The following is a 17,265-nucleotide window of genomic DNA, read 5'->3' on the forward strand; positions in this document are numbered from 1 at the left end:
ATTTTTCAGGAAATGAAAAAATATAAAATTTTCAGGAAATTAAGAAAACCTTATATTTTGAAAACAAAGCAATAATGCCTCATCGAAGTTTGTGTTATGACTTTATATATTGTCAATGACTTCCATGAGAGGTTGAGAGGTGGTGGAGTTAGTTGCTTTAGACAGTTTGACGGTCCAATGGAGTTAAGTGGTTTTGTCCAAAGCACTATATTTTCGAAACAGCACACAGACATAAAGGTTGTGATTTATGCAAAAACAAAAATCAATAACCTCAAAAATGGAGTTAGAAGGTTTCCTCCTGACAGCAACACATATTATGCTAATGGAACTTTCTGGAAACCCAGGACTACACTTACAGACATAACTTAAGGTAGTGTAAGAGATTTGTTGGTTAAAACTAAAATATTTTTGTTAAAAGGTTAAATCACTATATTCTGATAGTAATCATAGTGTTTGTTCAGTAACAGGGGTCTCTCCAGCTCTTTAATAAACAGAAAATACATTTTAAGGTAGGCTAGGTGACAAAATGTCAGCCAATCAGGAGAGAGTAGCTATTTATGAGCTTAGTTTTTTATATAGTGTTCCAGTTTCAATTTTGTCTGCTCATTTCTTTGTGTCATCTTTTTTTGTGTCATTGATGGATCATTTTGAATTATTAAGACATTGTTTGTGGATGTAATCATATGCCCTATGACTTATTTTTCATATGCCTTTGTATCTTCATGTCACGCTGTCCCACTGAGGTACATCTCACTTCTCCCCTAGCCAGATAAAGAATTGTTTTTCTCCCATTTGCGTATGTGTATCTGTGAAAACTGTTGTTTGACCTTGTAGCAAGGCAGTCTTCATGTCTCCCCCTAAACATTATCCCCCTTAACAGTCTTAAACGTTATATTCGCTTTCCCAATCTTGATTAAAATGCTATATTAACCGCGTCCATTTGGTGACACGGTGAGAGACATTTTGTAATTGGCTGTAGTATGTGGACTTTGTGCTCTCCGAACTAAAGTGAACTGGCTGAAACATCATAAGCTCCTTACTGGAAGATCATTTATTTCATGTGGAATCTTCTATTCTTTTGGTAATTAAAAGGTATTTTTCTAAAAGTATTTTACTTAAGGTATTATATATATTGATCTTTCTCCTAAAAAGTAAACCTGTTAAAGCTAATTCTTAACTTAATAATATAATGGTTTATAACCATTTTTGTTACAGGCTCTCTGCCTGGGTTTTGGTACTGAGTACTTTTTGGACTCTGATTACTTCCAAAAGTATTTTTACATTTCAGGAGTTTCTTGCTCTGCTATCGAAGATAAGTTATTATACAGTTCTTTATAAATTATTATTTATTTAACAATTTGGTTTATTCTCGCCAGTTCTAACAGTCATACAATTCCACTTGTTTAATCTGTATCCTGACTGCATTCTCTATCCTGATTGGACAAAATTGGTATCCCTGTTTCAGTTTCTGAAAATGCATTTACTGTTTAATTAAAAGCTGGGGAGACATGGATTCTCCTGTTACTGCAACAAACACTATATAGCAATGAGTACTATCACAATATGGAGCTTTTTAACACTTATTGTGTTAATGGTGGTTGTTGTTGAGGTGTTTGTCGCTGGGGTTATCTATGGGTTCCACTAATAATTGCTCTTTTTCGTACTCAGGCGGCAGGCCCACAGTATCTCCAGGGGGACCAGACATAATTTCCTGTGCCCACCATCGCCACCACATCCGAATTCAATCGTGATTACATCTGCACTTTGCCCACTGTGTCACAGCTAATCATTTCTGAACTTGGCATCATCAATCTCAACGTGCATGTACAAGTAGTCTATTGAAACAGCTGACACTGCTGGCTTGAAACCATACTATAGGTAAGAGTGTTTCTCAAATATTTTAAGGGCTCCCAAAATAGGTCTACATATTTGGCTTCAATGGCCTGGGACCTTTTCTTTACACCAGGGAACGCCATTAATCAGTAATCTGTGTGTCAAAAGCCTAAATTATCCATAACCCATTCAGGACGGGAACCCCTTTTGGTGTTTTAAGTATTTTGTTATACTTTAGCTATTGAAAAATAGCAGATTCATAACTGGCACTGAGTGCTGCTATGAGCTTGTAGTTCTGCTATTTTTGACCCAGCAGGTGACAGGAACATTTTCTGTAGATGGCTATGCTTCCCTCTAGTGGCAGAAAGATGATAGAATAGAACTTCTACTTGGTCTGTGTCTCATAGGGTTGCTTTGGGCAGTACAGAAACCCGTCTTCCAGTGACATCATCAATGGAGAATCGGAATCCCAAGCTAATAGTTTCATTGTGCCATACAAGCTATATCTGATTAAATGCATCTGTATACAGTAGCCTAATACAGCTAGGTTCAAATGATCCCCTCCCCAGCTGACCCTCGATTCTCTCCCTGTCTGTCTGTACTCCCTGCTCAGAGCGTCTATTCTACACTGTCTCTTCGAAACCCCTGAAACTATCAAAACATGGAACTAATCATGGAATTAGTGTGCTGGTCTCTGTACGTGATGGACAACATTTTTTTCATATAAATTGGGTTCTGGAGAGCCCGCTCAATACCCTGATGGATCTTCCCCCGACTATCAGCGTAGAAGAGGCATATCTATTTGGATTATGGTTACAGGATTTCTGCTGATTGGGCTGTGCATTGGTCTTGTGTACCGAAGAATTGGAAAATGGCAACGCTGAACGGAGCCCCTATACTGCCTGCCATGGCCGAGCTGGGCAGGGCACTTGGGGAGATGCATCAGAAGATGGACACGATCTTGGAACAGGCCAGCCCTCGATGCATCAGAAGATGGATACGATCTTGGAACAGGTCAGCGCCCTGAGAGCCATGACGGACAGAGAGCCATAACGGACATAGAAGAGAAATAGCCATATTTCTATCCCTCGCTCTAAACATGAATCTGGATTCCCCCCCAATTGACAATCTCCACAAGAAGAGACAGCGAAGAAAAAGATCCTCTTCCCCCCCCTCCCTGACACCTGTTGTTGTGTCTTCAGACTATGGGCCGTGTTCGTTTCCACTGAACCCGCCATGATAACGCAGGACTTTGAGGCAACGTGACATGACCTTGGGGAGATATGCCAGGAACACACACTTACAGAAACACATGGGAAATGAACTTTCCACCGAACTGTTCTCATGGACACACATGTCTTACACACAACCGCCTTAAATTAAAATAATGAAAAGGAAAAAAATAATCTTCACTTTCCTACATTACTGAATGCATGATTCCCCTTTTTTATCTTCTTTCTCCCTCCCTTATTCCCTCTCTCTCCGTTGGGAGGTGGTCTCTGATCAGTTACCTCAAACAGGTGTTTATTTTTGGCTCTAACCCTGTGCTTTCATAGACTGAACTGCCCTGCCTCCTTCTCTTCCCCTGTTCCCTCTCTCCCTTCTTCTGTCTCCCCTTTTCTCTCTCTCCCTAGTCTCTGTCTCGCTTTCTCATTTCATCTGAATGGAGAAACCGGCCGGTCCAGATCCGGCTGCCAGCCCGCCGCTGGTTGGGCTGGGCTGGGCTCCTGATTCCATGGGGGCCCGTGCTGTTGCCGGGGTTGAGGGAGACGAGACGCCGGCCGTCAGCTCCAAACTGTTCCGGTGTGCGTGGTTGCAGCGACTGCTACCTTTGGCCTACAGGGAGGAACTGTACCATGTCCTGCGGCTTACAGGCCCGCTGGTGAGTAGGGGAAAGTTGGGAGCACAGCGGGGGGTGCTGTTAATGCTCCCCTAGTCTGCAGCTGCATCCACGCTGCCCTGTTTGTACGACAGCCTGTGCACTGTACGATTTAACATGTATATGTGCCCTACAAAACAGTACTTTTATCTGATCAATATTTTATTCCTGATGTGCATGGTCATCATATCATTTAAACTTCCCTGTCTTGTTTGTTTCTCCCTCTTTCTGTCTCCCTACAGCTGATATCTCGGATTCTCAACTATCTAGTGCCATTTGTGAATACCATATTCTGTGGTCATATAGGCAATGCAGAACTGGCTGGATATGCACTGGCCTCATCGGTATGACTTAATACTGCTATTACTACTACCACTATTTATACTACTATTAATAATAAAAAATATTCACATTCACTACTGTAAATGTACATCATGTAAAATCATATGGAAAGGGAAGGGACAGATGGGGACAGAGTGGGGCAGAGGGGGACAGGGATCAGGATATTTGTGCGTTTCTCCTGTGGTGGGGGTCAGGGAGTGAGTGTATTCTGAATTGATGCTACAGTTTTCAGATGCAAGGAAGAACATATTCAAAGGTTTGACTGACGTACACACATTAAAATCCTCAGTGTTCATTTAACTATGTGAGTTTACAAATTAAACCAATTGTAGCCAAATGGACCCGTGCAGCCGTCATAGATGATTAGACTAAACAAAGTGTGAGATTAGGGCGGCTATGGGCTGCTGACCATGTTTGATGGATTAATTTGGTTAATAAATCACTTTGTGTATGTAATTGTAACAATAATGAAAGCCGTGAGGGTGAAAATAATCTCGTGAAAATTGATTTATTTTTATTTTAATGACTCACTGTAGAGTTCCTAATGATGTGTTGGGCGGACAGTGCAGTGCAGATAAAGGAAGAGCTGCTCTTACAGGTTTCAGTCCAAAGCCAACTAGGATAAAGTCACGGTTCTGCAGGCAAGAGTCTTAACATAACTACTTAACTACATAACACTGCTTAACTACATTGCACAGTGCCTTACTTTTAAAGTGATGTGCAAAACGTAAAGCCAGTGATGTTGAGGGGGGAAAAGTCTAGACTGGTCTGGGAGGTTCTCGTCGACAATGATAACCTCAGTGTTGCTACAGTCCACTTCAAGAATAGCGTTGTCACTGCATTCAGTGCACACTGCACAGCACTCATTAGCAAAATAGACCCAGGTTAGTCTTTGATATGAAAAAAATAACACTTAACCCAAATAAAATTAATACCGGTTCTTCAATAGTCGTTACATTTATATTGACTATGCGGTGCAAACGTGGTGCAAAACTCGGCCAAACAGTTAGCCAATAAGGGATTTATACTGGCTTAGTGGCACAAAGGTGACACTCAGCCAATCCGTCAGGTTAGCCAATCAGGGAAGCTGATGCACACAGTCTCGCGAACACACACTGTCTGCCTGATCCGAGGGCCGACAGATACAGATGTTAGTGTTTTTTATGTTCTCAGAAACCACTAATCCGTACAAATTTGACATTCGGCTCCGCACAGCTCGGGGTCAGTTGAGACACACACTCAGAGTTCCAGAACATTTAGTTGGACTATTTCCAAGTTACATCCGGGACAAATTGCATGTGACATGACTCACATGAGGCACAGTCAGATTCTGTGAATTATAGCATAGATAAGTGCATGGCCCAGGAAATACTGCTATAGTCAGTCTCTGTGAAATAAAAGAGGTGAGGATGAGATGGTTTGGACATATGCAGAGGAGGGATAAGGGGTACATTGGGAGAAGCATGTGAGGCTGAGATGGGATTTAGCCTAAAGAATAAGGAAATCAAAGAAGACAGTCTCTGTCTCAAAATGATAGGAAGAGCACTGAAGTACAAATGCATTATTCCATGTAAAAACTTTGTTTTCTCTATGCAGAGTGTACAGAAAATAGCTATCTATGAGCTCACAAATGGTTGCAACCGTGATACATTGTGACTGTGAGGCTCACAGTCACAATGTATCAAAATAATATAATATTTTTGGTCTGTGACATCGTTGTACAACGAAGCAAATCAGGCTTTGCAATAAAGCAAGATTTTGCTAAACTGATGGAGAGAGTGCTCAGAGAACAATGCCTAGGTTGAAAGAACAATGCCTGGATGTGAAAGCTTACAATGGTACTAACATGAAATGAAATTTCAACATAATCATGTAGTAAATGAAGTGAAGCCACTTTTAGAATATGCAGATGGAGAGAGTAAGATGACTCATCCTGTCGTCGCAAAACCAGAACAGGAATACATTTAGTTAATTTTCCTACATTATGGTGGTTCTGCCTGCCAGAACAGAAATGTAATATGCTGGTTGATCTGCTCATACTGTACCTTAAGAGCTACTTTCAAATTCCACTTTCTTTCTCTCTTTCAAATTCAACTCATAAGGTTATTGTACCAGTTTAACCCATTTCAACATGACCCATTTCAATCCCTATTTTGGGCAAGTCATAGCCATTTTTCAATCCTTATTTTGGGCAAGTTATAATATATAGTTATTATTTTTCAATATGGAGACCACAGCCAGAGGCTACTGTATGTCTATCTGGGGTCCTTGGAGTGGAGCAGTTTAGGAAGCCAAGAGTTGCAGTAGAGGGGAGGTGAAAGTAGTGTCCACTGTCCAGTCTGTCTGACCAGCAGTCGTGGAAAAAGTACTAATTTGTTTTACTTAAGCAAAAGTATCAATACTGCAATGAGGAAATACTCTGTAACAAGTAAAAACCCTGTATTACTTGAGTAAAAAAAAATATTGGCATCAAAATAATACTTAAAGTACCAAAAGTAAAAGTACTCTATTATCTATTATTCCGAATGTCCCGTTTCACAAGTTATCATAATATCTACAATGTATAAAAACCCATTGAAAATAGCAGATCTACAAGCTCACAACGCATTGCATCACGACACGTTGTGTGAGCTTATAGATGGGCTATTTTCAAATGGCCAACGCTGAAGTAGTTAATGTATGTTTTGTAATAATTAATTATTAAAATCTACAAAGTAACTAGTAACTAAAGTTTTCTAATAATTGTAGTGGAGTAAAAAGTACAATATTTGCCTCGTAATGATATTGAAATTTGGAAATACACCAGTAATGTAAAAGTACCTCAAAATTGTACAAGTACAGTACTTGAGCGTAAAACCCAGCAGGGAGAGTGAGATCTGTTGAGTCTGTCCCATGCTGTCAACAGACAATATAACAATGGTTATGTAACAGTGATGGCCTAGTCGAGGCCATGAGGGACCGCAAGCGTTTTGTTTTGAAAAGAAAAGAAAAAAAAGCCTGGCGAACGAGCCAGGAAATCTGATCTAGGAGACAGTGGGACTGAACCTTGTATTTTGCTAACCAATAACGTTGCGTCGCTGCAAACCTGGTGACGCAAGTGTTCTCCGCTGTGTTTAACCCTATGGTTCAGAAAGAAGATAAGAACGGTAAGAATATGCCAAAAAAAAACGGATTCATGCTTTGGGTATAAAACGGGCGTTTCAGGAATAATGGGCTGTCATAACAATGAACAGGCCCTTCCCAAACATGGGTTGTATTTTCCATCTATTCTAATTTTCCATTTGGTTTTCCATTTTGTCAGACTATCAACATGGCCACAGTAGCCAGCTTTGGCCTCGCTGCTGCTTGTGACACATTCATTTCTCAGGTGAGCACAGTACTGTATGCTATTATAATAATACAATAATAGTTAATAATGGCATCATAGTGCCACCCATGGACAGGGTTTAGTATTGAACTGATATAAAGATGCCCAGACCTTACAGTATGCTTGCTCTTCTACTAGACCTATGGCAGTAAGAACATGAACCGTGTGGGAGTGATCCTCCAGAAGAGCATGTTGATACTACTGCTGTTCTGTCTGCCCTGCTGGGGTCTGCTCATCAACTCACACCGCCTGCTGCTCCTCCTGCAGCAGGAGGAGGAGGTAGCCAGGTAAGTCCACACACAGATGAGACAATAAATACTTTGCCAAATTGACCCTTGGTCAACGGAGAGATTGCGCTTCTGGTCTTCAGGCAGCAGTTTACTCTGCTATAAATGCATCCACACATATTGTCATTTCCATGATCTATTAATTGGACAACTTATCTCATTCTTGGGTCACGTGCATGCATTACAGTACTGTACGTGCATACTGCATGCAAGTAATAATAATGGTTCCTTCGGAATAAAAATGGATAAAGACACATTTACGGAAATAAATACACATTATTTGTACTGAAGTGATAAAAGGTTTGTACTTTTCTAGAATTGCCCAGCTGTATGTGATGGCATTTCTCCCTGCTGTTCCAGTGAGTGTATTTTACTAAACTTCTCTGCTGTTCTGTAGACTACAGGTCATTTTGTTATTGCAAAGTATACACTAGCTTCATTTAATTTGAATGATAATACCTACAAGTCAGTGTTATGTACAGAACCGTATTAGATATAAGAAATGTGGCCTCAGCTGTGGAGATTTTTAAAGGACTCTTAAAAACTCACCTAGTCGGACAGGCCTTTTCATAGCCCTATTTGATTTGGTTGATTGTTTTTAAATGCTTTGGGAGAACATATTCCTGGAAAATATATTTGACAGAAATTTCAAATGATCTCAGATGAAGATGAAGGTTCAAATCTACATGTTAATGACTATGAGTGTGTTTGTGTTTGAGAGTTCTGCTGTCTTACAATTCCATACCCCCTACAGGCTATGTCCCTGTATGAACTACAGGTTGTCTACCTTAAGAATCAAGTAAGGGTTCATTACTACGGGCTGTGTTGAGAAATACAAACAACCTCTTTAAGTAATATTGACTTTGGTCTGACTATAACCTCCCCTGTGCCCGACTGTAAATTCTATTTTGTTTTATCGGACAGGGGATCATTTTGCCCCAGATGTACACAGCAGCAGCAGCCAACATCGTCAACTTGGCTTGCAACTACGTTCTGATTTTCGTCCTGAAGATGGGAGTGATGTAGGTGTGCCCATGATTTGCTCTTCCTGTCCTCCTCAGACTTTTTCCTCTCTACATAAGCCTAATGCCCAAATATGGAGGCTATGCTGATGTCAGAATCATGGGCCAGCTCCATATATGCCAGCTCCATATATGGAGATATAGGGGTGATCAAGTCCAGAGCCTGGGCAGAGGCTTTTGTGCTGGTTCTGGACAGCGGTGTATCTGATGGACTCGACACCGGGCACTGCACTCCCTGTGGTGGTGTGGAGCGTGTGTGTCAAATTTGAAGTCGGCAAACGGTTCTCAAGTTGCGTGGATTACAGACATATGTACACACGTACAGAGCATTTATAGGTAGATTATTCATCATTTTCAAATTAATTGGCTCTTCTACAGCAAGTGAAGAGTGTGTGTGTGTGTGTGTGTGTGTGTGTGTGTGTGTGTGTGTTTGTACTTACAGAGGATCTGCAATAGCTCATAGCCTCAGTGGTATCGCCATGTGTCTGCTTCTCTATGGTTACATCCGTTGGAAGAAGCTTCATAAACAGACATGGGCAGGTGAGATATAACAAAGCATGCATAGTCAATGTCATGCATGCCACACACACAAATACACACAGAGAGGAGCTATTTAAAAAATCACAATAATCTCTGTCTTCTATTGTGTGTGATTCTTTGGCTCTCCATCTAGGCTGGTCCAGTGAATGCCTTCAGGACTGGGGCTCCTATATGCAATTAGCCATTCCCAGCACTCTCATGATATGCTTTGAATGGTGGATCTGGGAGCTGGGCGGTTTCCTTGCGGGTCAGTATTTCTGAGTTTGTGTATCCTAGTCCTGACTTTAAATATATATATATTTTTATTATTATATTGTTGTAAGGCAATTATAAGAAATTGTGTCAAGTGTTAATGGATTCTATATGGCGTTTCTGCTCTGGTGAGTCGGTCTGCCTGCCTGTAAACAGCTAATCTTGGGCATCACTGTAGCGATTTTAGTTTTGATGACTCATAACAGTAGAATGTATACTCTTTGCATGCTTCCTGATCTTTAAGCATGAGGGTGAAAGTAAAGCAAGTTAACTGTGTGACAACTTAGCCTCCTACCTCTTCTCTGCTCCAAAAATGGTAACAAACTACATATCCATTGTGGAACATAATCCAGTGTTCCATTTTCTTGGCATTACAGTTTGCATTTTGATTGCTGCTATTCAAAATTCAAAAAGTTAGTCAGTAATGATGAAACCCCATCACCCGGCTGGATTGCATTGGTTTTAAATTAATTTGTTACTATAATGTTCATTCACATATTACGCAACACATTATGGAGTTCTTTCCTATCACACAGGTGCAGAGCTACGAGTCAGCTGTAGTCTGAACGTCAGCTGTAGTCTGTGCTGTTTTTCTTTAAATGAGAGATGCCATCAGACCCAAAACGAAACCATTTGTCCCAATGTATCGAGTTGTGCTTGAAATGTACTGTAATTCTCCAATCAATCAAATCAAAACAAGCAAGCTTGGTGTGTCAGGGCCCACTCTCACTAGTGATGTTAAAAAATCTAAATGGCCAAATTAATGCCTTGCAAGTTGCTTTGAGTATTTTGTACAGGTGACAGTTTCTCAGCAAAAATATAAAATATATGCATTAATACTTAAGTGTGATTACTGTTGAACCCTGAACATTCTCTCTAATACAGGGGTATTGGGAGAGGTGGATCTTGCGGCCCAGCATGTATTGATGGAACTGGGAGCCATTACATATGTGGTATGATTTGTCCATTCATTCTAACCACCACCTATCAATCTATCACAGTGGTTCTCAAAGTGGGGTCCGGGAACCCCCAGAGATCCTTGAGGGCGTAATCAGCAACATTGCCCCAAATCTAGGCCCATAAATCGGCCATTTGATAAGGAGTTGTGAGTGAGCTTGTACAAAGAAAAACATACAAAGGTATTGGAGAACAGAACACCTTTAAAAGTAACTGACCTCCGGTATCAGTTCCCACTAGGTCTCCATGCAGCTGCCTGCGTCCGTGTTGGAAATGCTCTCGGGGCTGGTGACACTCCAAGGGCCATCGTTACCTGCAGAGTGACTCTGGCTTTGTCAGGTATGAGCTAGGAACAGAGGCACGCATAGACAAATTCAGAAATGGGTCTCATAGTCACAGCAAACGTATTTCCTGTAGGCGGCCTATCTGCGGTGTAAACTTGCAGGTCTGCTACTAGATTGAATGGTAGACTGATGTTAGTCTTCTCAAACGTTACTCTTTTACCAACACTAACTTTAAAAAGATGCCCAGAACATCGGGATGAACCTCTGTAGTTTATGGCTGCTCCAACAGTAGTGGCACCATTCATCTTTGAAGAGAAACGGAATGTCAAAAAATACACCCCGGTGGCTGAGACCAGAGCCATAGAGTAAAGGTTGAGACGAAGCAGTGAAAGGTCCTGAAAGATACATAACACCAGTCTTACCCAATACCCAATATTTCTGTTGTATGAACACAATGCTGCGTATAAAGTACAGCAGCCTTGTGTTCAACAGTTCATCCCGATGTTCTGGGCATCTTTGTAAAGTTAGTGTTAGCAAAAAGTAGGTAAAAGAGTAACGTTTGAGCAGACTAACATCAGTCACTCTACCTGCGAGTTTACACCGCAGATATGTCGTCTCCGCCTACAGGAAATAAGTTTGCTGCGACCATGAGACCCGTTTCTGAATTCCCACACACACACACACACACACACACACACACACACACACTGTTGTTTTTTCTCCTAGGCATCCTTGCTGTGTTTCAAGGTGTTGTTATTGCTGCCTCCAAGTCTGTGATTGGCTACATATTTACCTCAGATGAGTGAGTAATGCTTTATTTATACTCTGTTCATAAAATACACAGAAAAATGTTCTTTTTTATGTTCATATACTTGTTACCTTATATGGAGTATAAGTAACAAAAGAAAGTGTACATTTATTATTACCGACAAGTTGAGGTTACAGAAACTGAATTTCGTCAATAAATGTAAATGGGGAAAGCCTATGACTTCAGGGTGGCCACGGCCAAAACAAAGAAAATTCCACCCTACCTGAAAAGGAATCAAACTAAACTACAGCAGGCAAAACAAAAACAGTCTACACTCCCTAACTAAACATATTCAAAAAGGATTAAATAAAATGGCAGCACACCCCTACCCAAGGTGTACCCAACGCGCTGATCTTATTCTGCTTCTGGCTCTTGGGCTTTGCTTGGCATAGTCAAACAAAGTAAAACAAAATAATAATAATGCTAAAGTAGAATCTATAGCAAACTAATCAAAGACACTGGAGGCAAGCACAGAACTGACTGAATGTATTCGTAAACAAGTTCGACTCAGTGTGAAATTTGTGAATGCCCTAATAATCTCAGGGTTTTATACTGCTCTGGCTGATTAGGAAATGACACCCAGGTGTGTCTCCAGACACAAGCCACTCCTCCAATCTCCACTCCACCCTCCAATCACCACAGTGCACTGAAAATACTCAAGAGGGACACAGAATAATAATAATATTAATGACCACAATACATATAATACATGAAAATAATTACAATGTCTCCTTTCTACATCTGCAGAAACATTGTGGCGATCGTTTCAGAAAACCTCACACTTTACACTTTCTTACAGTTCTTTGATGCACTAGTGGTAAGTTTTGAGGACTTCAGAAAAATGGTTTTGTGATATTTTCGCTAAATATGTTCCTCCAAGTCAGCACACTATAGCCTCCTGGACTGGTGAGAGTCGTGAGACACTGGCGATTCGTTCCATGTGTATGTAACATTTCATCCCTAGGATCAACCTGTCCAAAGACTAACCAGTAGGGGTCAGTATAGTGACAAGACAACACAAGTTTGTATGTCTAAAACTGGGAGAAAAAGGGGAACATTTGGCAAGAAAAGAAGTAATGAAGTAATATTAAGTAAAATATCCTATCAAGCCATGAAAGGAAGGAGTTTTCTCGATCACTTTGTTAGGTTTGTGCTTCTCTTATTTATTTCTGTGTATCTTCAGTGTGTTTGCTCTGGGATCATGGTGGGTGCTGGAATGCAGAGAATTGCTGCATTGTCCAACTTGGCCTACTACGTTGTAGCGTTGCCAATAGGAATAGCACTGATGTTTGCTGCCAACCTCAGAATATTAGGTAATACTTTGCTTACTGTGTAGTAGATTATTATAAATGTACACATGGCATGTATAAAGATTGTCAAAAAGAATTACCAGTATTTCCATTTACACTTGCACAGAAATACAAACACACACACACACACACACACACACACGCGCGCACACACACACACACACACACACACACACACACACACACACACACACACACACACACACACACACACACACACACACACACACACACACACACACACACACACAATGCTGTGGTTGTGAATAGGCTACTCATTTTGATATTTTATTCCTGTGTGTGTGTGTGTGTGTGTGTGTGTGTGTGTGTGTGTGTGTGTGTGTGTGTGTGTGTGTGTGTGTGTGTGCGCGCGCGCGCGCGCGCATGCTCTGCTCTCCCTGTGTCAGGCTTTTGGGTGGGTCTCTTTATTTGTGTCATATTTCAGACCACTTTCTGCCTTCTCATCATCTTTAAACTGAACTGGAAGAAAGTCACAGCGGAGGTAGGATGTCCCCTAAATCCTATAAAACCCCTCAATATGATCAGATATCAAACCTGCCTTAGCATTTTCATTTTCAAGATTTCTCTTTTTGAAAACCAGATGACACCAAAAAAAAAACTCAAGCTTACTATCTACCAATAATCTGAAAATCATACAGTCTCTCACAAGCAAAGATTCGTAACTGAGTGCCAAGCAGGGAGGCATTGGGTGCCATTGTTATAGTCTTTGCTATGACACGACCATTCTCAGGGCGGACACTCACACTAACCAAAAGGCCATTGTGTTGTCGAAACCGGTCAGCATCTTTGGCGTTTTATTGTTTTTACATTTTTAATAATGTGCTAGAAGTTTGCCATTTGATGGGACCCCATTTTCATATACATTATTTTATTAGTGTGTTTCCTTCTGGGACTGGCTCTCATGTGCTTTTGCAGGCACAAGTGCGAGCTGGCAAGACAAAGATTGTCACGTCAAACTGTCCTGTTATTCAGCTGGTGACAACAATCCCTGATGTGTCTGACTGTCCTAATACAGTAAGTGTTATTATTTAACAATACAATACTGATCTGTGTCATTTAACCAATTGAACCCAGGCATCCGTATTCTGGTGGTTGTGGTAGGTGGGGGGAATTAGCAGAAAACTGCTGATCTACAAGCTATTTTCGGCTTGAGATTTGAGGAAGAGGTTTGGTCACACCATTATCCTTCTTATAATGGTGTGACAATTAATGTATGTATTTTTACATAATGTTTATTATCAATAAAGGGGTCAAAGTCAAAAGGTACAGACATAGACAAGAGGAAAAGAAGAGGAGCAGACCAAGTAAATCGGAAAGACATGTTTCGTTGAATGGCTCTAGAGACTGTGTAACAATTTGCGTGATGTTTGGACAAAATCTGTTAACCTGACGCTGCCAGATCCAAGAAGCTTGCTACACAAGTTTGTTTCACAGCTTATTGGGATCTGGGATCTCGGGAGGCAATTCGATGACGGGGCTGTTCATTTTTTTCAAGATACTTGGTAGATGATTGGATGGGACCGTCTGTCTATCACCGTGTGTGCGTGCAAACACAACCAATCATATTGACGTGTCTATATAGCTTCACATCCGGTTTCGCACATATCCCGCCCTTAGCTCACGCTGATTGGTTCGAACAGGAGCTGTTCGGCGTTAGCTCAACTCCCTGAGAGATCCCAGATGGTTGCTGTGTTGGGGAACATGGTTACCCAATACCGCCCCCATCTGGCAAAGTCAGGTTAAAGATCTGTAGGTGTACTGTCAAAACATTTGTTTTGCACAAAGCGGCCTCCTGGTGGCGCTATAACAGGCCAATGTGAAAACTTTGGGGCAGAGGTTCAGCTCTGGCATTCAGGGAGTGTGTGTGCAGAGTATGGCCGCGATCACCAGGAAGTAAATTCTGGCACCCCAAGATATCATTCCGTTTCGATCATTCTTTTTTAGGACACATCACACAAGGTTTTGTTTGTTGTGGTATTGTATTCTCTACCTTTTTCCTTCTCTTAAAGGCCCAGCTGGAGGGTGATGGATGTCCTGCTGGCTACAGCGCTGTCAGCACCCAGGATCGGGATCTGAAACCAAGGCCTGAGATGGATGGCAGCAGCAAGGGCCTCATGGAGACACAGGGAGAAACAGAGGGTGGTAAAAACACACCAGGCATCAATCCCAACGCCAAGCTCTCTCGCACTCAGCTGATCATCCGACGAGGACTCGCCCTCTTGACCACAGTTCTCATCCTGGCTGTAGGCATTACTGTGCACTTTGTCTTCCCCCCACCAGAGGTCTCTGCTCAGAGCAGGAGCAACTTTACCACAGACTGGGCAAATAACTCCACACCAACAGCTTACCTGGAACTGACCACACACCCCTAAGCAGTATTGAATGTATATGTCTTATGGTTCTACGATCACAAGCGGAGCCTTTTAGCCACATTTCATACACTGTAAAACTTTCATTTAACAAAACAAACGGTTAATTTAACTCTGAAATTTCTCACTCAAGTGAGAAGTCGAACTGAGCAAGCTTGTGGCAATTGATTGGCCTGTGACCCAGCAAACATCTAGTGACAATTTTCTAATTTTATTTCTACAGTGAAAACAACTGAAAAGTTTTTTCTATTACTAGTACGAACTGCATGTGGGAAAAAGCCAGTATACAGTACAGTGTCAAAGGATACAGCATTCAGTTCTCAATTCACCATGGCAGCTTCGAGAGACTGAAAATAGATGAATTGAGTCTGCAGGTGTGTACTGCATTACTGAGTGAGCACATACAACAGAAAGTTAAAACACAATGTATCTTTTGTATCTTTTGTAATGTATTTTTACAGTTGATGAAACTGTCTTGCTGTGGTTGGGGTGGTACAGTGGAGGGTGGGGGTCAAGCAGGAACACGGTTTATGGTTTACATGGTTTCTTATGTTTCAAAATAAACAAAGCTGGCCTATTTTGGACTTGGCACAAATTATCATTACGTCATACACAGCCACGGATATACGCATCGGAGCACCAGACAAACAGCATTACTTGCACGCTCTGCTTGCGCAAGTAACAAGTCCATGTTTTACCTTACCATGTGTCAACCAACACTGCAGCTAATATGTGAATTGCAAAGCGGACCAGCTCGGACAGAATTACAAATCCCACACTGAACACAGGGAGGTTCAGGTTCCTGTGTGTGTGTGTGTGTGTGTGTGTGTGTGTGTGTGTGTGCACGCGCGCATGTGCGTGTGGGTGGGGGGCCTGGGGGGGTTTAAGGTTCATATGGTTAAACTGTGAATCATGTTTATGGCAATCACGGATGATATCAGACCAACCAGATGTCTGTGTTTGTCTGTACCACCAAACAAAGGGTCTCAGACAGACCAGGCAAGGTTTTATCTATTGTATCAGCAACATTCAGTTTTAATGGAAGCTGTGCTTGGTATTACCTAATTTCCAAATTATGGACCTCAGGCATTAATAGAAGGTCTAATTTTATGCTGTTAACACAAAGAACTCATTAGCTGAGTGTACTGTTAGGCTGTGATTATGAAGTATGAGCTGGCAGGCCAGTTATCTGTTCCAGAAGAGCAGAAGAGATAATTTATGTGCTCAGCTTGAAATTTCTTCATTCAACCAACATGCAGAATTAAGAGGACACTTTTTCACGGGTAATAACCGTACAGTGTACACAGCAATAACATTTTGCATGTAAATATGGACCATTACTCTCAGAATTAAATCAAAAGAGGGATTTTGCTGTGTAGGTTGGCATTAGCCTGGCAAGTGTATATTGTATGTTTTAAGGCCAGCCAGCCACTTTCATTATCATCAAATTCGTGTCCAAATAAAGCATAATAAAACAAAGAACAGACAGGTTTGCTTGAATGATAATTGATAATCTTACAGTACAGGTGCAATTACACACTATCACCATGACAGCAGCTTAACCACATGAACGCTAGCATTCCTATTCTGAGGCAAACACTCAAACAAAAAGCGGATCTACAAGTTGAGCTTGGCCATTTTCAGAGATTTGGTGTTAAGGGGGAAAAAGGGCTGACCTACGTAGTATGCCCAATAGACCCAACCAGGGGACCACGGTCAGCTTACATGATGATATGAGTTAGACACTTAATACCTGGAGGCGTGGTCAATGCTCTTTGGCCACTCAGAATAGCCAAATGGCATTGATCACGACTCCAGGTCTTACTGTAAACGCAAAATACATCCCTTACCGCCTCTGATATTCTCTGATATGTTTATATAGTTTTGCCATTTATTTGTGTAAAGCACTTCATAACACTTAATATTCATAACATTGTCCCCTGAGTCACACTCAGAGCAAGGAAGTCCCATTAGTCCAGCAGCCACAGTGACAA

General features: G+C 41.4%; 1 protein-coding gene across 1 annotated transcript; it reads left to right on the forward strand.

The window, feature by feature from the left end:
• Window positions 1-3,496: 3,496 nt before the first annotated feature.
• On the forward strand, window positions 3,497-15,274 carry LOC308327609 (multidrug and toxin extrusion protein 1-like; the record flags this gene model as incomplete). The annotated part of the gene is made up of 17 exons (XM_080781132.1): window positions 3,497-3,715; window positions 3,955-4,056; window positions 7,356-7,421; window positions 7,560-7,708; window positions 8,025-8,067; window positions 8,463-8,507; window positions 8,633-8,730; window positions 9,173-9,270; window positions 9,404-9,517; window positions 10,408-10,475; window positions 10,710-10,818; window positions 11,511-11,565; window positions 12,319-12,388; window positions 12,755-12,884; window positions 13,289-13,383; window positions 13,818-13,916; window positions 14,912-15,274. 17 exons carry the CDS (start codon window positions 3,497-3,499, stop codon window positions 15,272-15,274), a joined length of 1,923 nt encoding a protein of 640 aa, XP_080637258.1.
• Window positions 15,275-17,265: the final 1,991 nt, after the last annotated feature.

Source organism: Protomyctophum bolini, assembly GCF_963924005.1.
Source record: "Protomyctophum bolini genome assembly, chromosome: 13".
Lineage (NCBI taxonomy): Eukaryota > Metazoa > Chordata > Actinopteri > Myctophiformes > Myctophidae > Protomyctophum > Protomyctophum bolini.